Source organism: Larus michahellis, chromosome 2, assembly GCF_964199755.1.
Source record: "Larus michahellis chromosome 2, bLarMic1.1, whole genome shotgun sequence".
Classification (NCBI taxonomy): Eukaryota; Metazoa; Chordata; class Aves; order Charadriiformes; family Laridae; genus Larus; species Larus michahellis.
The window spans coordinates 19,313,523-19,337,457 of record NC_133897.1 but is presented as its reverse complement, the minus strand read 5'-3'; the positions used below and the strand labels follow the sequence as shown (position 1 = coordinate 19,337,457).

The 23,935-nt window shown below is 38.4% G+C and overlaps 1 protein-coding gene across 1 annotated transcript in view; it reads left to right on the top strand.

The window, feature by feature from the left end:
- MYO3A (myosin IIIA) overlaps window positions 1–23,935 on the top strand; it is a 121,183-nt gene that overhangs the window by 61,528 nt on the left and 35,720 nt on the right. The window contains exons 10-21 of the mRNA XM_074573422.1: window positions 1,635–1,734; window positions 3,612–3,728; window positions 4,868–4,972; window positions 5,057–5,140; window positions 5,915–6,117; window positions 8,423–8,521; window positions 8,625–8,739; window positions 12,036–12,162; window positions 13,149–13,359; window positions 14,799–14,946; window positions 22,483–22,636; window positions 23,712–23,800. Of these exons, the coding sequence (XP_074429523.1) occupies window positions 1,635–1,734; window positions 3,612–3,728; window positions 4,868–4,972; window positions 5,057–5,140; window positions 5,915–6,117; window positions 8,423–8,521; window positions 8,625–8,739; window positions 12,036–12,162; window positions 13,149–13,359; window positions 14,799–14,946; window positions 22,483–22,636; window positions 23,712–23,800 (1,552 nt within the window). The remainder of the gene's footprint in view (window positions 1–1,634; window positions 1,735–3,611; window positions 3,729–4,867; window positions 4,973–5,056; window positions 5,141–5,914; window positions 6,118–8,422; window positions 8,522–8,624; window positions 8,740–12,035; window positions 12,163–13,148; window positions 13,360–14,798; window positions 14,947–22,482; window positions 22,637–23,711; window positions 23,801–23,935) is intronic.

The following is a 23,935-nucleotide window of genomic DNA, read 5'->3' as shown; positions in this document are numbered from 1 at the left end:
TGAGGTCAGGCCATTCTGTCACCCTCAGGGAACCATCATTAGAGACAAGATAAATTGCAAGAAGTGCTAGATGAAGTGCACTCATGCCTGCACTTCCATCATTCAGATCTTGATTGCATTCCCAGTTTGGGAGGGCATCATTTGCCCATTTCTTCCAGCCCCTTTTCAGTCCTGGCAATCAGAAACTAATGCTTGACTTTCTGCACCTGCATCCCACATCAGTGTGCAGCCTGCGCGACCTGAAGTAGCACCCATGAAGTAGGTAATGTTTGTGGAATGGGTACAGCCCATTAAACCCTGCAGTAAGTCTTGCTGTGGGAGTTCAGAAGTCTCTTAGCTTGCCTCATCAATGTGATGTCCATTCATTCTAACTTTCCATCTTGGTGCAACTGCCCTCTTTTTCCTGCCCTCCGTTTAGTGTATATTAAAGTTCTGGCCTGGGTAGAAAACAGCTGTCTGCTTTTACTCATGCCATATATCCAAATGTCAAAATTAAATAAAGGATTTCCCTGGTCTTGTCTGGAATCAAGATAAAGAGTGAGCGTATTTCACACAACACAGTTTTTCTGCTGTCTCCATTTCCAGGGTCCATGTTCCGTATGTTTGAGAGGCGCCTTCCTACCTGTAGTATCAAGGGGAGCGAGGTCATATCAGATCAGAGTTACTTGGTAATCTTTCTGTGCTTTGACGTGTTGCACATCTGAGCTTGATTTAGTTTGTGAACTCTGCTGTTACTTATCCAGTTGCCCTTTCCCTGATTTTCCCCCATCTCATAAAGCAAGTATAACTAATGTGAATTTGTAAACCTTGCATTTTCTGCTGCTTTTGCTTTGTTTAGCAAAGCCTTTACTCTTGGATAGAGAATGATCCAAGTCTCTGGGAATTTTTGTGCTAATTTCTGCAAGATTGCATAAAGTTTTCTTTGGTTTGTTTAATACAGAAAATAAATTTCTATGTAAGGCGAACTTAATTGAAGTTTAACCCTGCTAAGAGAAAGATTTTAAATTTAGTTTCCTTATTTTGTACGATTTTTTCCCGGTAGAATCCAAGAAAATTCTTCTTGATCAGGATGTATTTCACAAACCCCAGTGGTTCTGTAGCACTTTGCTCTACAGTGTGGCCATCTCTGCCAGGCTCTAGAGCATTGTCATTACTAAGCTAGAAATGTTTCCATCCCGAATGCTTTGTCTGCGTCATCCTTGCCATACTATTTCATCATACACCCCAGGTTTTGTCTTATCCATATTTTTTATCCGGGTAATTTTTCTTTTTGCAGGTAGGTGCCCGAGTTTGACTGTTATATGCTTTATAAATATGGGTTGGTTTTTTTTCCTTACTGCATAGCTCCAGTCTTGCAGCTGATGTAAGGGTGTGATCAAGCAGGGATCTGTAGAGTGAAAAAGTTCTTCATGGTATTAGTTGCGGGATCAAACCATAGATTTTTAATTGTCAAGCACAGGTGGGCTGCACTAAGAGGTTATATCCTGACCTGTTATTCAAACTTTCGTGTGTTTGAATTCAGAAGAGTGGAAAGCTGGAATGTTTTCACTGAATTGTCTTCAAGATGATTACAGATGCAAGATCTGCTCTGTGTTTTCTTACATCAGGAAATTGCATCTCTTTTTCTTTTCTAGATTTGAACGTATTCATACAAAGAAAGGGAACTACAGTAAGTCACTAGTTTCAAACCAGGAAGAAGTAGATGATTTAGCAACCTTGGAGGTACTGGATGAGGTAAGAATCTCCTTTTTCACATTTTTCTGAAGAGGGTTAATCAAGTATTGAAACACAATGGAGTGCTGTTGATTTTCAAGTTCAACTGTCTTGTCACACTTCAATTGTGTAAGTGTGCAATGGCATTTTACCAGTTTATCCCAAATATTTTAGATGAGATTTGCTGTGTCGGGAATGGTTCCAACTCAAAGCTAAACACCCTCTGCAGTTACAGCAGGTTGTAGCACCATTTGCTTAACAGGTTTTATATCACTGGATTTTATTACAGCTAAATATCTGTAATGATGACTTAACCTGAAATTGGTCCAGGTCCAAGAACAAGCACCTTCTTCCCTATTGCTTGGACATCTAGAGTTGTCTTAAAATAGCTTGCCGTACTCTCCTAGGATGGGTTCTCACTGACCGACTTTGGTGTGGAGATGCATTCAGATCAATTTATGTCAGCTGAGGCTCTGGCCTGTCAGTGCCTTCTGGTGAACTTTTGGCAAAATTGCTGATACAAATCTCACTGGTTTGTCAAAGTTCGAAAATAAGTCAAGGAGCCTGGGAACATGCAGAAGGGATGGGGGAAGGGAGGGGGAAAGCCTTGTGTTTATGCTTCAAGCTTCAAAACCAAAAAGAAGAATCAGGCCAAAGCACATTATCTGCAGGTCTTAGAGGCCATCAGTGGTTGTAAACTACTGTCATTCTTCCTCCACCGGGCTGTGCATAGACTATAATTCACATTCTCTGAACTGTAAAACTTGTCTGGTATATTGTATCTTCATCAGTCCAGAATATTAAATGTGGCTCTTGAGCTGGTAAACTACATAATGCAAACAGCTCACACAACATCTTCCATTCATCCAAGAGCTTGGTTATAGTAGTTTAATGTTTAGTTAATACTAATTGAGCTAATTTTTTCATATTGGGAATAGCCATATGCTAGCAAGACTGCTAGTCAAAACCAGAAAGGGAAGAGTATATCAAGGTAATGGAAAACCAAAGTTTTCTCCAAATGTTTTCCTGTAAAGGAAATGTAACCTCCTCAGCTGTTGAGAATTCAGGTTTTAAGTGCATTCACCAGAACACAGTGCGCAACACTGGGAACAGATGGATGTGGAGGGAAAGCAATTCCTTCTGTAGTCCTTTACTGCCGGTCATTCTATTCCAGTGGGAATAGAGCCTAAATATCTTCACATATACCTCATAATAGTCTCAAGGCTGGGTTGAATTTCTTCATCCAGCTCTATGTCCTGTTTTGGTTGGAAAACTAACCAGGCACTTTATGTACCCAGCTCTGTATGCAGAAGAAGCTGAGGGAAATTATGTCAGGAAATTGGGTGTGCCATTAATGAGCCCTTCTTTTTTCTTGGTTCAGGGAGAACTGGCTCTGCAGCAGCAAAGAACAATCACAGGAGAGACTGGTTGTTAATATAGAAAGGTGCCTGATTGTTTACATTAATAGGATCCAAACAGTTGAACATCTGTGTTTTATCATAACTGAGAGTAATGTTAGGGCAGCTGTAATGGCAGTTATGAATTCAAGCGTATGGCTCTTGCTTGATGAGTTACATGAAGCTGTAGAGTTAGAAATGAAGACAGGACTGTCTCATGGAAACCTTTGATTAATTGAATTAAAGCAGGACTTATTAACTCATTTTTCTACAGCCACGTGGGGATTTATAAGTATATATTGTGAGTTTGGATGCAAGAAATTAGGAATGCCAGTATGTTTGAAAGTGTTACCCACTTTCAATCGTGATCCGCTGCATTCCTGACTATTAATACCTTCTCTCTCTATCCTCAGTCATTGTACTATATAAATATTTTATGCATTGTCCTAATATTCTTTTTTTTCACCATGTGATTCCATGTTCCTATTCTTTCTTCATCAGAACACAGTAACAGAGCAGTTGCAGAAGGGTTATGCCAAGGATCAGATCTACACGTACGTTGGGGACATTCTCATCGCTGTCAATCCATTTCGGAACATAGATATTTATTCTTCACAGGTATGAAAATCTAGGTTTGGTTCTTTTAAACTAGCTCTGATTTCCGTTAAAATATGAATATTTGTGTTAAGTATAAAGTAAGACCATTCTTGGGATTTACTTCAGTTCACTCTGAAAAACAGAATTACCAATGCAGTTATCCCTTCAAGTCCATGTTAACACACATCCTTATCATGTGCTGAATTTCAACATGGAAATTAAAGACTCTAAAATTTTAATTCCTGATACCTTTATGTCTATAGTGTAGATCATGTCTATATCATGTCTAAAGTGCAAACAGCTATATCTGAGCAAGTCATCCATTTTAATCAGTGGATAGAAATAAGATTTTTGAGGTTGTTATTCTTCTAGTGACTTTCAACATTCATTCTAGGATGAGATAAATTGTGCTAAATTTTATGATATTTGTTGACTAGAACCCCATGAAGTGTAAAGGCGCTAGCTGCTCATAGCAGCTAGTTCAGAAGTAGCATCTGTACAGATAAGTGCATTTATTCAGGTGAGTCTTACCCCTCTTTATGGGAGGGGGCATTTCTTCTCCTCCACTTCCCATGGAGAACTTCTGTGAATGGATGGAGGTAGAAGCTGGGGGTATTTCCTCCCAAGAGAGCTGAGGAAGCCATAGCTATTAAATTGATCAAACAATTCACAAAGCAACCCTGTAAAATTTTAACATATGTGAATTCGCCTCCCCATTCTAAAAAAGGGGACAGATATGAAAGTCTGGTCATACAATAATTTGGCATTATTAATTATCAGATACTACAGGTACAGAAAAGATCTTAAGTTTTGATATCAATATCATGCAGAAATACTAAGAGGATGTGAAGTACAAATAAAATGAAATTATAAGTTGTTCCTTGATGTCTGGCAACATTAAATTTTCTTCTAATAATTTGAGTTTTATAGCATAATCAGGGCTGACACCATACAAAATTGGGCTTCATTTTTTTTAGCAATTCTTATAGCACTAAGTATATACAGATTCATGGTATAGTGAGTGCACTAACAGCTCACTCAGAAAACATCACTGCTGGTAACCTCAGCATGCTGTACACTAATCTGAAAATAAAACTAAACTCTGATTAAAAAAAATTGTTAAGGGACACTGATAATGTTTTCATTTTTCTTATGCTTAGCATTCCAAACTGTATATTGGAGCGAAAAGGACTGCCAACCCTCCTCATATTTTTGCAGTTGCTGACATAGGTTATCAGTCCATGGTGACATACAACTCTGATCAGGTAAAGATGAGATGTCTTAATTATATCCTTTGCTAGGCTGAGAGATATGTCATGAGCTTGGATTCACGCTCTTGTTCTCTGCAGTGCATCGTTATTTCTGGAGAAAGTGGAGCTGGCAAGACACAAAGTGCCCATCTTCTGGTTCAGCAGCTCACTGTCCTGGGCAAGGTATGTTTCCAAGGGGATGCCTCTCTCAGGCTTCGCTATTTTAGGCCCAGTCGACTGAACCTGCGGACAGGGCATTGGTAGGGGGCTGAGACTGTAATACATTTTCCAAAGAATTTTTGCAAGGTCAGATTGGAATGTGATGCTGATCTGTCTACCCCTTCCTCCCTCCTGAACTGGGGTCACTTGAAAATATTTTGGGGATTCTGCAAGGAAGTGCCCGCTGCAGTGAGGGCTGTGACTCAGTCTGTCCTTTGTTTAATTGTCTTCAAATCACCCAAACTGTACTAAATAAAATCCTCTTCTAACTTTTCACCTCCTTCCACAACCAGATTGCTGTCAGTGCAGCAAGGTCGTTCTGGGAAGTGACCACTGTATTTGTCTAAATAAAATGCCATTTTTGCATGTCCCAGGTGAGATGCAAGCAAACTGATCTATTGGTGTGGTGCTGCGCAGCAGTAAGCAGATGCTAACAAGGATCCTAAAAGCAGGCCGGCCAGCTCAGAGTGGTGGACCACAGAAATTGATTAGTTCTGGTGTTGTTGTTATCATTATGTGTGTTATCTCTTCCAGCCAGCCATCAGTTCTGCAGATTGCTATATTCTGATAGGTTTCATGATATATACGTGCCTTCTTTCCCATATGATTCACATGGGAATGGCTGCCCCGTTGGTGTCACGCTTCACAATACCAACTAGAAGAGGAAAAAAATGCTTAAGAATGAATGCATTTCAAGGATTACTGATAATTTTAAGCAATATATTTTTTCATATCCAGGCTAATAACAGGACTTTACAGGAGAAGATCCTCCAGGTGAATAATCTCGTAGAAGCATTTGGGAATGCAGGCACTATCATCAATGATAACTCAAGCAGATTTGGGAAATATTTGGAAATGAAATTCACTTGTGGTGGCACTGTAGTAGGAGCTCAGATTTCAGAGTATCTCCTTGAAAAATCCAGAGTTGTCCACCAGGCAGTGTAAGTATAAAAATTATACATGACCTAATTTGTGGGTTACAGAGTAGGCCTACAATGCAGAAAATTATGTTGGATCAAAACATGAAGATGAATAAAGTACTGGGATTTTTTCTTATAAATCGTATATGAATAGCTTATAAATTTGTAAGGTAGCCAAAAACTACTGATCTTTTTTTCATTGCCTCCTGGGTTATTTAAACAAATGTCATAAAAATGCACATGTGATATATAAAGTGTATCAGAATGCGTGAAGAATTTAAAACTTTCTAATAGTTCAGTTATAAATGTCTTTGCGGAATTTTGCAGTATCATGTTAAGTATATCACTTGTAGTTGATCCCTCTACGTTTCCTCTGGTATTGTAGCACTTTTTTTGTTTGTTTACAAAGTGCTCATTTTCCATTTTGGAGCATCTAGTAGGATTTGTTTATGAAGGGTTATGGACGAAATGCAGAACAGATCCATCTCTGTCATGTGTATCTCATAATATAAAATGACAAAAAATTAAATGGCATTTCCAATTTATTTAAATTATTGATATATATTTTCCAGCCTAATATATAGCACATCCAGATAACAAATATTTTGGCAACTCTATTTCTGCCATAATAACAATATCAAAACCAGAGTTTGAGACAAGGGATGTTGTCACTAATTTAAATTTTTCCCCCTGCTTATCTCTTATTCATTTTTACTCTTTTTGTAGTTCTGCATGACCTTGTTGTCTGTTGTCAGTTTGTGGTATGAAGAACATCTAAGTATCACTTGGAATATTTCAATAACCAATTTAAAGTTAGAGGCAATTTTATGACATGGTGTTTTTTTCCCCCATTGAACATAAACACAGAAACTGCTTTTTCAGAATAAAATCAGATTTTTCCTTAAAATAGCACATTTTTTCATAACTTTTCATGGGTTTGTTCTGTGGCTGTCAGTTTGTATTTATATTTAGCCACATAATGACACAAGAAGTCAGCAAAGCCTTTCCGTGCCTCCAGTGCTGTTTAGGTAGATGTTTAGATGTCTGAATTCACAAGAAAATGCCACCAAAGTGTTTAGCATAAGAGCCACTCTAGGAGGTTAAATTTTGAGGCATGAACTTCCAGAACACGCCTGAAACTGTTTGTGTCAGGCGTGTTCTTCTCTTCACTGAGGTCTCTGTGTGGCTGGTCAATATGGCCGTGCCATAGTGACATAGCACCCGCATTGCAAGGGCAGCCTCTTCTGCTCTTCTGGGAGAACATGACTCCCAAACTCACATGGAGAGCTAAGACTGACGTTTTGCAGAAATCCTATGACTGGTTACCCAGAAAATGGCAGACCTAAGTTCCAGACCCACTTCAAACCAAGAGATTTTGAACCCGCAGGTCCCCCTACCTTTGCAAGAAACCATCAGGACGCAGTGAGGTTTCAGAGGGCGTGCAAGGCACGGCTATGCAACCTAATGGTTAAGACACTGAGGGGGAAGATAAAGGATCTGCTCCTACCCTGTAAATTGGTCTTGTTTTCCACTGCTGACTGTCCACAGTAAAATGTGCGAACTAAGTTGGCACTGGACTCTGATCTTGGCACCCCCACGCAGAGAGGAGTGCACTGAGCTCTCACCCCATTTCACAGAAGGTGCTTCTGAGACACACGCCTCAGCTCATGCAGAAATCAGGGATTTGAACACAATTCCTTTTTGCCATTTCATGGTGACTGATTTGGCCATCTCAAGGTTCAGTGGTGGTTGCAAATTTCCACCTAAGCATTCAGTTGTTCCTTATAAGGTGCACAGGAAGCTCGGATGTGCAACTAAACTTTGTGTCCTGGGTTTGTGCACCTAACTTCTCAGCAAAGCATGCCAAGTCATCAGGTTCTTTGCTGAATGTCTGCTTATGTGCTTTTTAGGTTCAGGGCTAAAGGACACAGCAAACACACTGGATTCAGTGAATCAAGAGTGTATAGCTCTCCCACGGTCAGAAGATTTTTTAAAATAACTGGAGTTAAGCAGCCCATTTACTGCGGGTGGGTGAGCAACGCGCAAGATCTCACCCAGCATCTACCGACTGCATCAAAGGCAGAGCAGCGTTTAGCTGCTTGTAGCATCGAGCAGCCGCCCTGGCAGCTTCAGGACAAACACACAGCAGCACAGAAAGGGTGTTCACTTCACAGGAACTTGTGTGATAAAGCTTCTTTCAGAGTCCTCTCTCAGTTTGCATGAACCTTGCCTGTTATTAAAACAACATTTAATAATAGCAAGTATGTCATCAGTAAATGTAATGTAGTTACATTAGTAAACCAGTTTGTTGTTTCTGTTGTTTCAGAGGAGAGAAAAATTTCCATATTTTTTATTATATTTATGCTGGTCTGGCGGAAAAGAAAAAACTGGCACATTATAAACTGCCAGAATATAGACCTCCCAGGTAATGCAGTTTATTTTTACATAAATTGATTACTAAAAAATGCAGTGTAGTTGAATTCTCAGCCTCATTTACATTCTAACTCTGTATCCATCAACTCTTTCAGATATCTGCAAAATGATCATTTCAGAATAGTGCAAGATTTCATGAACAATAGCTTTTATAAGTCTCAGTTTGAATTAATTGAACAGTGCTTCAAAGTCATAGGTTTTACACTGGAGGTGAGTGCTGATAACCCTTTTTTTTGGTGATCTTTAATGGCTACCTTAATCAGGAAAAACTTACTAAAGCATTCAGATAATCTCCCTTGTTATTTTCTTCCTTCAGCAGTAGTGTGTTTATGTTTTAAGATATTGCATGGTCAACTTACTGTTATATTACCACGTTTAAATTTTTAATGTTTCAAGGCATTGATAAAGTAATAAAATGGTATTAGTCAACAAGACTTTGAAATCAGTGAACACAAGCACAGCTGAGTAATTGGGAAAAAAAGACTTATGCAAATTAAATGCATAGAATATGATGTTGTAACTATTTATTAGCCCATAATTTTAGGCCTGTGAATATGAGCCTCATCTCTGCTTTAAGATGAAGTCCAGAGTGAGAGTTCTAAAAATTCATTGAGTTGATCTGAGTTTTGATGAACTCAATACATTTGCACAATTCCAGGGGCAAAGTCGAATGAAGTTTTTACATCCCTTTGGAGTGAATCTCATCACTAAACATTAACTGAACCCATTCTTTCTTTATGATCTCATATCATTGCTCTGCTGGCCATTAAACCCCGCTCCTCAGGCTGTCTTTCATATAATTAAAATAAAAACAGGCCTCTGGATTTATAAAGTAGGATGCAAGGGAAGGAAACCCCATCCTGCACCCTAGTTCTCTCTTCTTAGAAGAAGTGGTGCATCACAGATGTAGTTTACCACTGACTTTATCACAAACGATAGTAGATGATCCATACCGTATCTGTGAAATACAGCACTAGTGCTGCAGAATGGGTGTATGTTTTAATTTCTTTGACGAAACCGCATGTTGTAAGTAGCTTTTCACAGAAAATTACTCACTTCAGTTAAATATTTTGGCTTCCCTCAATGTAAATATTTGAATAGCCAGCAGGAAAAATTTATTCGCATATTCTGTTTCTTCATATTCATTTTGCATTAAGTCGTAGTAGCAGCGGAGTTCACGGTCTCTTTCGCCTCTACATGCTTATTCACAGCTGCACTTAGTAATATCACACCTGCACCATCACATCCTTTCACACCTCTACTTTCAGCTTTCCAGAAGCAGCGTGGAAGGATATGCACAGTTCAGCACTGATAGCAGTTTTGTCACAGCACCGGAGACCTTGATAAGTCCTAATTTATATCACGAAAAGAAGCAAGTCTGGTTTTGTTCCCAGTTCTTTTGTTCACTTTGATGGATGGAAACAGTAATCCTGATCATTCAAAAGAGAAGACCATATTGAAGATCCAGTTAGAACTAGGTCACTGGCTGCATTGTGCACTTCTAGCGTGCATCTTCACTTGATTAACTCAGCAAGCCACTGTGAGCTGAATCTGTGAAGAATTATCTACCTGTAGAACTCCCACAGTTTCAAAAGCAGGTTGAGTACCACAGGCAATCTTACTGTGGTTCCACGTGAGGCCCATCCACGTTAGCCTGTCATACATTCTCCACGGGGTGAATGAGCCTCTCTGCGGCTGTTTGCAAGAGTGAAGGACCAAAGGAGTCTTCTTCCCCCACTGAGGTTCTGATATAGGGTACATGTGTAGAGACAATTTATTTTCAGTGAGAAAAAGATACTGTAGGACAATGAGTTCCTTTTCTAAGTTCGGTTTTTAGTAATGCAGCCTTAAGCTTTGACATTTATCGCAATGCACAGAGGAGGTTCTGTATAAGCATGTTCCATGTTTTATTGGCAGAAAACCTTGGACAGAATATCTTGTCCACTCCAATTAAAACTGAGACCTAAACAAGGCTTTATTTCTTTGAAATATGTCTTGAACTGACTGGCAGGCTTTAATAGTAACTACTGTCCATACTCCCTGTTTGAAAATCACACTGCTTTATTTCAGGCTCCATGGCAAAATTAATAGGAAAGAACTGCCCGAGGTGAACAATAATCGTGCTGTATGAGACAGATCAAGCCAGATTTTAAATACACTGGAAAAGGGCACCAAAATGTCAGCAGCTATACATTCTGTACAGCATAATGGCAGAAGTTAAGCTATCCATTTCTTTGCATTTCATCTGCATCCCTAAGCTTAACATGAAAATGATTGCTTAAAACCTAGGTAAACTGCGCACTGGTTATTCTGAGCATAATTTTTTAGATTAAGCTTATCTAGTTTGTCTTGCTGTCACTGGAATAATTAATTTATTAACTGCTAGATTAACTTCTGAAAGTGTTGGAAACAAGATCAAGTATTCTAGAGCAATTAAGAACTTTATCTGAGTAAATGGTGCCTGACATGATACCAGCAAACTATTGAATAGTAGGGATAAAATGCTGCGCAATTATGAGAAGTGTATCATTACAAAACTGCTTCTTATAAAACTACTATAAAACTTCTAAAACTGCTATTTATAAAATATACTGTTGCTGCCTGCCTCAGAATACATCGTATCACAGATTCCAGATTAAAAACTAGTTTGTTTTACAGGAGCACCTCAGCACTTCTGAGTAGGAAATCCTGAGGGACGATCAAGTATACTGATAAACCTTCACAGTTCAGATGAAAATTTGCTGTTTAAATCCAAGTCAAACCTGCAATGAAAGCGTTATTTCATTAATTGCAAATAGGATTTTATTTGTCATATATAAGTACTTAAAATCATTAACTGTATATATCCCTTCACTGTCAAGACTAATATTAGCCCTTTTTCAAGACAGAATCCCCTTCAGAACCTACTAAATACTTTGAAATTTAAATATATTTAAATAAAGTCCATACCAAAGTGCTTTGGTGAATACACAGTTCCTATGTGACATTTTGAAGGGTAAAGTGCTTTGCCAAATCAGAGATATGACGTCTCATTCTTCTCCTGGTGAAAGTTTTTATGATGACGTTGGTGGGAGCTGTTGCAGACCTTTGTAACGCAGATGCAGATGTTTTTATATTTTTGTTGATCTAGTTATTACATTTTTAGACAGGGTTATGCCTGCAGACGCAGTGAAGCATGGATATAAATAACCTCTGAATTCCTCCTGTGTAAGAGGATTACGCTCACCACTGTTTTGTGCTTCCCCTACTCCATGTCAGTCCTGTCCTGTAGACAAGTATAGAAGAGAGATTAGGCTCTAGTTTGTCTTGCACTCTTTGGGTGTCTTACACTTGAAAGACTATGCTGAGAAAAGTATTCCTAAAAGTCGTGGGCGTGTGGCAGACAAGAGAGAGGCAGTGATTGTTCCCGGCTTAGAAAACAATACCCGTCCATGCCCATCACACAAACCAAAGTGACAAATCTGTCTGGCTATTAAGTGTTGTATCTTTTTTAATATACTTTGCAGGAACTTGGAAGCGTGTACAGTGTCCTGGCTGCCATTTTAAATGTGGGTAACATTGAATTTTCTGCAGTGGTGTCTGAACATATGATTGACAAGAGCAACATTTCCAATCCAGTAGCCCTTGAGAATTGTGAGTGTTTTTTCTTGATTTAAGATTGTTTTCATTTAGTGTTTTGATAGCAAATTCCTTTTATTGCAAGAGAGTTATCAGTGAAAACTGTATTCACATGGAAATTTTGCAAGAAAAATTAAATGCTGGAGATAGATTAATTCCAAGCGCACCTGAATTCAAATAGAACAAGAAAAAATTGTCTATGTCATGCACCTTATTTGACTAACCAGTTCACTGGCATTCAGGAAACATGACTAATACTGCAGATGCCTGAAAAGAAAATCTTTGGAATTTTTCCAAGGTTATTTGAACATTTGATGGAGAACATCATTACCACTTTGAATAGTTTTTTGCACAGTTTCTCTCTCAGATACTCATTACTTGTTCCCCATATGTGCCTGTTGAAATATGGCTCACTAATTCTTTGCAAGGGATACCTTACATTATAGGCTGCAGGGAGGCAGAGGAGGGAAAGGGGCAAAGATTCTCAAGGAAGCTGATGGTCTCTCAGTAATTACAGCTGGGGAGATAATGGAGTCTTCGTGCTATCTTCTTACACGTTTTCCTGCCATAGATAGAAATATACTGGGAAAGAAGCCGCCTTTTTTGGAGCAAAAGGAGGACAGCAGTGACTTATATGGATGGATTATAACCAAGAAGGATATTCACACCTCTCAACTTACAGACTCCTGACATTGACACTTAGGTTCCCTAGCATTTCTCCACAGACGGTTTGGAGAAATAGCCTTCTTGATAAAGCCATTTAGAACCTAAATGCCTCTGCTTTGAATCACTTACTCATTGACTGCAGTGGAAGCTAGGAAGGCTGGTGACTAAATTAGATACTGACAGCTGTTTGGTGTGAACACCCTCATTAGTCATAGCTCAAGACTTTTATTTGGCCCTTATTCATAATACGTTGCTCTTGCAGCCTTGATTGCAAAAATGCCTATTTTTCCTTCCAAAGACTGCCTCTGAGCTGTGCCTGTGACCTTCCTTCCTAGGTGCGTCCTTGCTGTGTATTCAGGCAGATGAACTGCAAGAGGCCCTCACCTCTCACTGTGTAGTGACTCGAGGAGAAACAATTATTCGTCCCAACACTGTGGAGAAAGCCACTGACGTCAGAGATGCCATGGCAAAAGCACTGTACGGGCGCCTTTTTAGCTGGATAGTCAATCGCATCAACACTTTACTCAAACCTGACAAACATTTAAGGTAAAAGACGCTTTTCCAGAATAAAGAGAGATTTTCTGTGGGAATAACACCATCTACTAGTGTTCTTATCTACTTTTCTCTGCTATCTTTTTGTTTATGACACCACCATGTTAAAAAAGACTGTTTTATCCTATTCATAGTGAATTTTCAAATATTTGGTTACAGCAGGGCAGCAATAAACAGAACTTTTAATAAGTAAGTGATAGGATAAAGTGCATGCTGCACTGCTTGTTACAGAGCCCTTTGGAAATTGTATACTTATTGTTCTGGTGAGGAGGGAGAAAATTTGACCTGAAATGTTCACTATACAAAAAAAAACAACCCAAAACCAGAAGTCTGCTTTGTTTTTGTGGTAGTAAAATAATTTGTATTTCCTATTTTTCTTGTAATTAGCTTTGGGAAGGAATGGGGCAGACAAATTTCAGCAGTTTATTCACTAAAAATGTAATTTCCAGACAGATAAGACAGTCACCAAATGCAGGTCAAAATCAATAAATACCTTTGATTCCTCCACAATGAAACGCTTCCGTTTTTGAGATGGGCTTCTCAAAGGGGTTCAAGTTCTGTTCATGAGTATCTTGAGGCTGGTTATTCAGATCTGATTTCCTACACTTTTTATGGGGGAAAAAAACAAGTGGTTACAGATACCTCCTCAAAGGGTTTTTATAGGTAGAATGTGGTTTAGTCTTTTTAATTTAACTAGGAAAAAATGCTAATGTCAACTTCAGTTTGATATAAAATTATATCCTCTTAATTTTTTGTTTCTGCAGATAAATACAAATATTAGAGCTTTTTTCCAGCTGCAGAAATGACCACATATCTCTCAGAATGCCTAAGCTAAAATTTCAAACTGAAGTTTTCACTAGTACTACTTCTCTGGAACTTAATTGGTAATTTAAATTCATACCACGCTCCAATACTTAAAATAGTTATTTTGATGCATAAAAGGTCTAGCTATACATTCTTTTGATTTTCACGTTAAAAGAAGCATTTGTAATTGTTGTGAGTAAATAATGTGAAGGAATCATATTTAATGACAGCAATCTTTGATTTCAAGATGCTGGTGAGTAAAGCCTGTTTTATGACAAGAGAAACAAAAAGAACTCCATGTTGTTCCTGTAGTGCAGTCAGTTTTTTACAATAGAATATTAACTAGCAAATACTAGTTTAAAAATATAAATTTAAGTCCTCTATACACTTATCAATTGACTCGGTCATTATGTGATTCAGTGTATCTGGTCTGCAAATACAGTCATCTTTGAATTTATGTGCATTTATTCTATTTCAAACAAAAATTTAAGAGATAGCTGGTTTAGCAAACATTATTCTGTTTAAGTGGCGTAAAGATTTGGCCCATTATTTCCTTTTGTGAAATAATAATGAAGCTAGTCACTGTAAAATAAAGATGCAACAATAGAAAGTTTATTTAATCTTTGCAGTGGAAACGATGATGGTTTGAACATTGGAATTCTTGATATCTTTGGCTTTGAGAATTTCAAAAAAAACTCTTTTGAACAACTCTGTATCAACATTGCCAATGAACAAATTCAGTTCTACTTCAATCAACATGTCTTTGCCTGGGAACAGGTATGTGTTGAATATTTTGATAAAGGTTTAATATTGCTGAACATATAAAACCTTGTGTCGAGAAACTACACTGTTCCTTCTCCATAATAGGTTGCAAATTGCAAATTATAACAAATGTTTTCTGAGTATGTATTTGTAAGCAGTGCTTGCTATTTGCTAGTAAAATGCCTACATAAAATGCATTAAACTTGAAATTTACAGTATCTAAGCAACATAACACAGTGATAATCAGTTTGATGCAAATGCAGTGTTGTTTTTCTTGAGGAGTAACTTGAGTGATGTAATGTATGATTCTACAATAAAATAAATGAGTGGTAGTGTAATTTTTAAAGTGCAGTGTTCATAATAGTTTACTAAGAAGCTTAATGAACACTGAAATTCCATTATTAAAACCAGAAAATCTTGCAATTATTTTGTTCTTATTCAGGAACCAGATCAACTAAGCTAATTAATGATGGATTTAATCTAAAAAATTTGATGTAAAACAGAGAAAAGTAATAAAATTGTAATTGTAAAAGTTTATGAAATTGAAGTGGAGAGTGAAAAACCTCAAAAAAGATCATCTCAACTTTGTAAATAATTCCCTGAGAATTAAATTAACCATCTTTAAATCATTATTTAATATTGTTATTTGGGAAAAAAAAATACTAGTGTTGCTGAAAATAGAAATATTCCAGAATTCTGCATGAGCAGAATAGTCATTCAAATTTTAGGTGAAATAATAATTTCTCTGTTTTATTTAAATTATTGGGGTTTATGGTACATAAATGAAAATCCTTCTGCATAGTAATTTTAATTATTAGTAGAAAAAGAGTATTTTGTCAGTTTTAATCACTGCTTGTTTTAAGGATGAGACATATACAAGTTTGGAATGTGTCTATGTATGCAGGTGTGTACGTGTCAGTCTACAGGTGTATATATCCATGTGTAAAAGGGACTTATTTTTATATGGGTCAATGTTTTATCCTGTTTCCAGTTATTCCAGGAAATGCTGTCTTGCAGTCTTAGACCTTGTAGTTGTTCTTATAGATTTATAGATTTATGAGATTTTCAGCCACCAATATTTCCTTGTCTTTAATACCATCTAAAAGAGAGAGAGAAATTAGCCTGAACTACTGTAATTACTTAGGCGTCTTCTTTCCAAAGTGCATAAATTCACACACAAAAAAGAGCACTTGGCTACTGCTCTTTCTAACAACTGGAAAATGGAAATAGCACAGACTGCAGCACCGTTATTTATTCATGTCAAATCCAGTCACTGACCAGGTCCCACGGACTTGCATTCGGCCACTTTGCTCAAATGTTCCCTAACTTGATCTTCCCCCACCAAGGGTAAGTCTTCCTTGCTCCAGGCTTTCCCTGTCATCTCAGGGACCTGGGATTATCAGCCAAGTCCAAGGCAAAGAAGGCATCAAGTATCCCAGCCTTTTCCATGTTGTCCATGTCTGTTTAGCAGCAGGCCCACATTTTCCCTAGTTGCCTTTTTGCTGCTGATGGACCTTCCTTGGCATTCCTAACTCTGTCCCTGTACACCCAAATATTGTCTTAATATTCCTTCTCTTTTTTAATTAGACTTGAGTCCTGTTCAGTGTAATCTGCCTTTGCTTGTTTCCTAATCCTAATACTAATCCAGAACATTTTGGCCAGACCTATATTAACGCCGAGGTTTGTGGTGTCACCATCTAGCAGGAACAACTTGTTCTCCTGCACGCGCCCCGCTGCAGAGAGATCAGGGTGGTTATTTTGCTACTGAGGAGATGAGGGAAAAAAATGAACCTCTGATTTTGACAACATACGGTTTACTCAGTTCTCCTTGTAGGAAATTAGTATGACAATTACAGACGTTATGGAAGGGGAAGGTGAATCTCCAAGTATGTTGATTTTATCCACTCCTGCTCATTCTCTCATAGATTTCATTAACTCACACGCATGTAGAAAGCATCAAGATGTGTGTGTTCAAGTGGTCTGGCCAGGATCATTTGTGAGCAACACAGAGAATAAGGAACACGAAGTAGCAAGTTGTCATCATATCGCTTGGGTTCTTCTTGCTGAACTATTTTTTGAACAGATCTCTTACAACCGTTAGGAATCAGCAGTTGTTACAGCGCGGTTCTTTGCCTCGGAACCTTACTTATTTCAACCTCTGTAATCTTAGGCAAGGTCAGTATCTGTTTTTGCTTGTTTGGAATGTATACATCATTATGCCTACAGGATGTTTCCTTGGTGGGAAAAGGAAAGGCATAAGTGATGTGCTGTAACCTTGCAGTCATCCTCCTGTTGTCAGATTTAGAGGGTGTTCCACTCACTATCTGTCTGTGCTGTGTTTTTATGCGAGTGAAGGCCGCCTGGTCTTGATGTAAGGAACACTTTCCTCAATTTTATTGCTGTGACCAAATGTTCTTCATTCAAATCACAGACCATTATTCTAAGACTCTTTCTTCTGGTGCTTATATGCACTTTTCCATTAATATTTCATTTATACCGGTGATAATATTCCTGTTATTGAGTGTTCACATCCTGCCTGCAATATTGACGAAGTAAGATGTCTACTTTAATTTACGTGACACCACTACATCAGATTATATGAAGCTTCATTATATTATCTTGTAGTAGTCTCCGAAGATATTACAACAGCAGTGCAGAACAAGCTATATAGATGAAGTTTGTGCACGTGTGGGTGTAAATCCCCCCCATTTCAGAACCAGAAAATGACAAATGTATTATTCTGCATTACAACCCGATGGCATAGGATGATTTGCAGTATGATTCATAATCATTATTAGACATCAGTTTTCACGTATCTATAATGTGGTTGTTCCAGTTTTACCTCACAAGAACAGCCTTCGAGAAAGCAGGTGGCTTCAGAAACTTTTCTGTTCACTGTAAGGACTGTCTTGTGTTAGCACCAGTAAGGTACTTTAATTGTAAATACAGGCCCTCCTTGCAGACACATAAGAGAGAGCTATTTGCAGGAAAATATAAAATATAATTCCTACATTTCCTACACATGGAAAAAAAGGAAATATTTTCAAAATCACGTGACTGAAATTAAAAGGTCAGCAGATCATTGTTCTTGTTAATGATACAAAGTATCACTTCTGTAAAAGCCAAACAATGGGATGACCCCTGCCCCTCGCTGGTGAGTCTGCCTGACCACACACATGTAAGGATTTGTGTCTTTAATACTAAAAGACAGGAGTTATGTTTAGAAGGCTCATGCCAACAGTTGCTGAGACCTTTGCGTTGACTTTTCATTAGCCCACGCTGACTCTCACGCTGATGGAGCAATCCTGTAGCTGGGGACTCAGGCTGGTATCTCTCCTCAGCCCTGTGCAGCACCAGACAGAGACGTCAGGTTGCTCTGTGCGATCTCAGAAATCTCTGACACGACGCTGCATTGCACCCGGTAGATCTAACCAAAGAAGACTGGGGAATTTAATTAATTTCATAATTCCCCCAAGAGAAGTAAAACTCACAGATACATTATTTCTTCATAGGGGTAATGGTTTTAAACTAGAGCGGAGTAGGTTTAGATTGGACATTAGGAAGATGTTCTTTACACTGAGGGTGGTGAGGCACTGGAACTGGTTGCCCAGAGAGGTGGTGGAGGCCCCATCCCTGGAGACATTCAAGGCCAGGCTTGATGAGGCTCTGAGCAACCTGATCTAGTTAAAGATGTCCCTGCTTACTGCAGGGGGGTTGGACTAGATGACCTTGGAAGGTCCCTTCCAACCCAACACATTCTATGATTCCCTGTTTTGCCCAGTTCAATTCCATAGCATGTGCAATTAGATGAAATTTGACATATCTAGTGGGAAGTCAAGGCCTAAATCAGTTGATTGGCAATGAAGCCAAATAGCAAATGAACTCATTATGCTAAATTGTACTTTCAGTGTTGCAGGTGACATGTTTTTAGCTATGTCATTGATTTCTTTTCTGTATCTGAATCTGAAAAGTGTTCAGTTTTGTTTTCCTTGGAAGTGTGGCCTATAAAAATATGGCCTCAGAAGTGACAGGAATAGTAGGAAGGAAGAGTGGTACTATTGCCACCCGAGACACAGGGTGTCTGTTAGAGCAGAGTGCTGGGTGCCAAAGTGGAGAACTCAAGTCAAAATTAAGGGAATTTATTCTTTATTGTTGACTTAATATTTGTATTTAAGAATAAAGGCTTTTAGGCCGGAATGTCATCTTCTTTCCCTAATTTAGCAGAAAGGATGAAGTGGGGAGTATAGCTAGAGCTAGTTTAGATTCCCAATAGTCAGTGGAGACAAATAGATACATTTCTGTCTCCACTGGGTGGAAATGTGGACTCTCAACTTAGTCACTTCTTTTATGGGTCTATAGTTAAGCCGAATGAATGCTGGCACAAGCTTTTGTTAGGTTAATATTAAGCAAAGCACAACTTTTGCACCATCAGTCCTGTCCTTCAAGTTGTTTCTCTTACATATAAGGTACTGATGTAAATTCAATCTCTGCAGGTAACGTTGGACAGCAAGACAACCTTCCCATTTCTTCCTCATTTGTGATTCTTCCATAAAAAGCAAAATGTGTAATGTCAAATACCTAAAATATTTTGGAAAGTGGCAAATTTACTGCCAGTTGCAAGGATGCTGCTTTTTGCATTAAATATATGCAATGTTTATTTTACATTCATATGACAGTTTAATCTTCCGCTTTAAGCTGGAAAAGGTTCATTCTGAATGTCACCTGTGTTCCCATTTAAACCAAAGCGTCATCATACCATTTCTCAGCAAAATGCCATTACCTTTTTTTATTAAACATGAAAACCATTTCCTAATGCATTAAATAATTCTTTTGTTATTAAGTGAAACCAGGTTGCACAAGCTAATATTATCTAGTTTTGACCATTGAAAAAATACCATGCAATACCGAGATGAGATAGGAGCCCAAGCATCCATGTAACTCAGTCATTCCTTTTGACATCTCATCCATAGGAATACTTTCTAGTGCATTATGCTTTAGAATTTCAATGAGCAGCTGCTATTTTTAGGAGCTTTCTTGTCATAAAACATCGTGGGGGATTACAGAATCCTATAGCTGATTCAATTTATTAATTCTAATAAGATCTATTTCATTGCAGTTTTATGATGTGCATCGTTAAGGCTTTTATCCTTGCTGCTTGTATCCTAATAATATGGTTTAAGACCAGCATTGCATAAGAAAATGTAATATGGTATCTTATTTCTGAGAAATCTGTGACACTGATGCCTGGAAGACTTGGTTATCAGCCATCCTCCAGGAGCCCATGGGAAGTGATGGAGTGAACTCCTTCCATATCCTGCTGGGCAGACAGCAGCATCACCGAAACCCCCAGTGCTGGCACTCATTCAGTTGTTGAGGTGCAGACACAAAGACAAAATGGTCACATTCACTGCTGGCCCTGCGCACTGGCCGGGCAGGGAGGGAAGCAGGTGTTGCTGTTACAGTAGTACAGCTACTACAGACCTCCTTTCAGTTTTGAGGAGAACTCTTTTATCAGCTCTCTAAATCAGCCTCTGTCACAAGCATTTGAAGTTGGAAAAAGTTAATCATTAGATAGGTTGTCTGTGAGAGCTTGTTTGAGGGTGTCTGAGTGTCACAGAAACGCTCTTCTCTGATAGATTCATCCTGAGCAATCTCTTCCCTTTTCCTCCTTGATAAGTGTACTCTTGATAATCCTAAACAGTAACAGCTGGCTTCATGAACATAACATCTGTGTGTCGGTACAGCCATAGCCCTTGGTTAAGCTGCTCCTACTCCTGCGTTATCTTTGGGAGATAACACGGACTCATTCCCTTCCTGCCTCTAGCTCCTACAGGTATATAATTAACTTCTTGCCTATATTAGCGATACATTTATTACTCTCCTGTCTTGTCCTGCTACTCAGGTCATTGATTAAAATAAAAAGCAAAACTCCACCTGTCCACTGCTCCAGGGGAGATGTGAATGAAGTTAATGTTGTGTGTCTGAGATGAGGAGCCTTCATGGGGCTGTAGGAGAGATTCTTACTGCTTACACTGTTGTACAGGCATATCAACTGAGCCATAACCTATCCTTAGAGTGAAGAGTGTCCTGGGAAATTAGATCAATCTGGATACTGGAAGGGTTTAGGTATATGTTCTGTGTTCTCTTCCAAATGGATCAGCAGATTTATTTATTTGTGCCTCTATTTCCAGGACAGTGTTACTGATTCTATTAATTTTGTTGTTTCTCTCTGCCTTAGAGACAAAGAGGTATGAAGTCTAATAATATGTGCTTTTCTGTTGTATATGGCAGTTAACTCCTTTTTGAAACACTCAGTGTATCGTCTTCTTCACTCAACCATGACTATCATTCAGACTCAAGTGAATGACACATAAGGAGAGGTCTTTCAGGGTTAGAGGTCTTTGAACACATTAATATTAGCCATTATTCATTTTTATGACACACTTCTCACAATGAATTCAGGATAGCACAACTGTGATGTTAACACCATATATTAATACAACGCTTTTATAAAGTCCTATCCTTTGGAAGAGGGATGATTTTTAAAGTAGATCGTAGTACAGCCTGCACAGGACTGAAAGCAGCCCTGCTGTATACGGGAGCAATGCGCAGTGGATAACTCCCATTGCGTTACATAGTGCAGGCAAAAATAACGGAGGGGTGGCAGTCCCTAGAGCATCATTCTCTTGGTAGATCTATGGCTCTCCTCTGCCTTGCTGAAGGATTGAAGAAAGTCATTCTTGTATTCTTCAGCTATATTTTAAATTATTTTCAAGATAAAACCATCGCAACATGCTGCGGACACAGCATTTGTTACCATGTTTTTCTCAGTCTGTTAGGAATCCAAAGGTATTTGCAGTCTCCAGGAGAAAAAAAAAACCAATACACCAGTGTTTTAATCTTGCTGAGTATCTTTCCCTAGTTCCTTAAAAGGAGTGAAAATGTTGTAGAGGCCAAACTGAGTAATTTGTTTAATTCTTAGAAAGTATGTACACCATTCTTTAATTATCAGAAAGTATGTGCACCGTTATTCTCCACGTAAGAACTTTTCCAGGTGTTTCTGGAGGGGGAATCAAACAAGTGAAGCCTCTGTAATCTGTAGTCACTTTTGTAAATCTTGGCCACTGTACATCACATAGATCTGAGCAACAAATTGGGAAAGTAAATGTAGCTCTAAATGATTAAGAAATATTTTTTACACTGCAGAGCAGGGAAGTAAATAGACACTGAGGTCTCCATCTGCAAACACTATACTTCTGCAAACACTTCTTCAACTCTATTTCTTTCATTCTTGCATATTCCTGAAAAGTATCTTACTTTACCAAATGTGCCATAGCAAGCACTTACATATCCAAAGGCAAATTAAAATCTACAGCCTAACAGTGTGATACATCCCAGATGACATTTGTTCCTGCAAAACCTTGATGTCTTTAGCCCTGGGGCATACTTTTTCAGTGCCATTTTAATTTGCTACAATTGACAGTTTGTGAATTATTTTCTGATGTGGTTCTGTATACATAGTCAAAACATGCCTTCTGTTGCTTGTTACAGAATGAATACCTCTATGAAGGTGTTGATGCAAGAGTTATAGAATACGAGGACAACAGGCCCCTCTTAGATATGTTCCTGCAGAAACCAATGGGTTTATTGTCCCTGCTGGATGAGGAAAGTCGATTCCCACAAGCAACGGATCAGACACTTGTAGGTCAGTAAATGGTTTATTTTTTGCAGGATTTATGTTTGGCTTGTCCAGTTTAGGCTATATGCTAGTAATGTTCTTAGTGAGCCCGCATTTCAGTGTCACAGTATGTTTGAAGGAGGCATGCATTCAGGGATGGATGTGTCTTTGAAGCTGATAGACCAACATCAAGAGTACAAATGAACCTAAGCTGACGATCCAGGTTCTGAATTCTCCCGCCTTGAGGAATTTTAGCTGCAGGGCTTGAAAGATAAAGATCGAACTGAGTTAAAACTCTAGATTCATATGCCAAGAACACTGTTTCCAAAGTTGAGTCATTTTCAGCTCTGATATTTTTCATGAGCCATATCAGAACAAGAATTTTGGTACTTTTTAAGGGTAACGGCTGCAAACCTGCCTCAGTGCCTTTCAGCAAATTATGCTTCCTGTTTTTTTGTGTTCAGAAATTAGAATTAAACCACCTAAATATGTTGCAATTCAGATCCTGAATATTTCAGTGCTTCTGAGTAGTTGCACTTACGGTCAATTTGGTTATTTCAGTGGGGTTTCTGTGCAGATAAATCCTTGTTTTACTCATTTTTGAATGTGCAAAGCGTCAGATGAGAGTTTTAACCAACATCCAATCACAAAACCTAATAACATCCAGTAACGATGCCATGCTAAAACAATTATATGAGGTTGTTGTCTTTCTATCCTCATACTTTATAGTCTACAGTACAGAGGCCCTTAATCAATTGGTAAATGTTTCCTCACAATGCCCCAAGGAATCCTTAGGAAGGATTACTACATTGTTTCAAATACAAAGATCAAAAGCTTAGAAAGGCAAGCAATTTTCTTAGGTCACACAGAAAAAAATTGGTACAAAGTAAGTAACTGAACCAAGAGCTCCCATATTCTCTATCCAGTGCCTTTTGTTGAAAGACCATTATGGTGTCTTCGTCCTTAAAAATATCAGAGTGTTTTATGCCTCTGTTTTCTGAGAACTCAGGCAGCATCCTTAAAGGGATCCAGCTTCAGAATTATTTTACAGACAATTATTTTACAGTAACTCCAGTAAGATAAGCTATGTGTTTCCTTTCAGAAAAATTTGAAGATAATTTGAAGTCAAAATATTTTTGGAGACCCAAAAGAGTAGATCTAACCTTTGGGATTTATCATTATGCAGGAAAGGTAAGAGACATAATGTTATTAGTTGGGGATTGTGGAATGGTAGGGCTAGAAGGAAATAGAAGAGGTCAGCTGAGTTGGTTCTCAACCTTCATCTATTCAGGCCTGACATGGAAATGTTGGCAGTGCCTTACACTT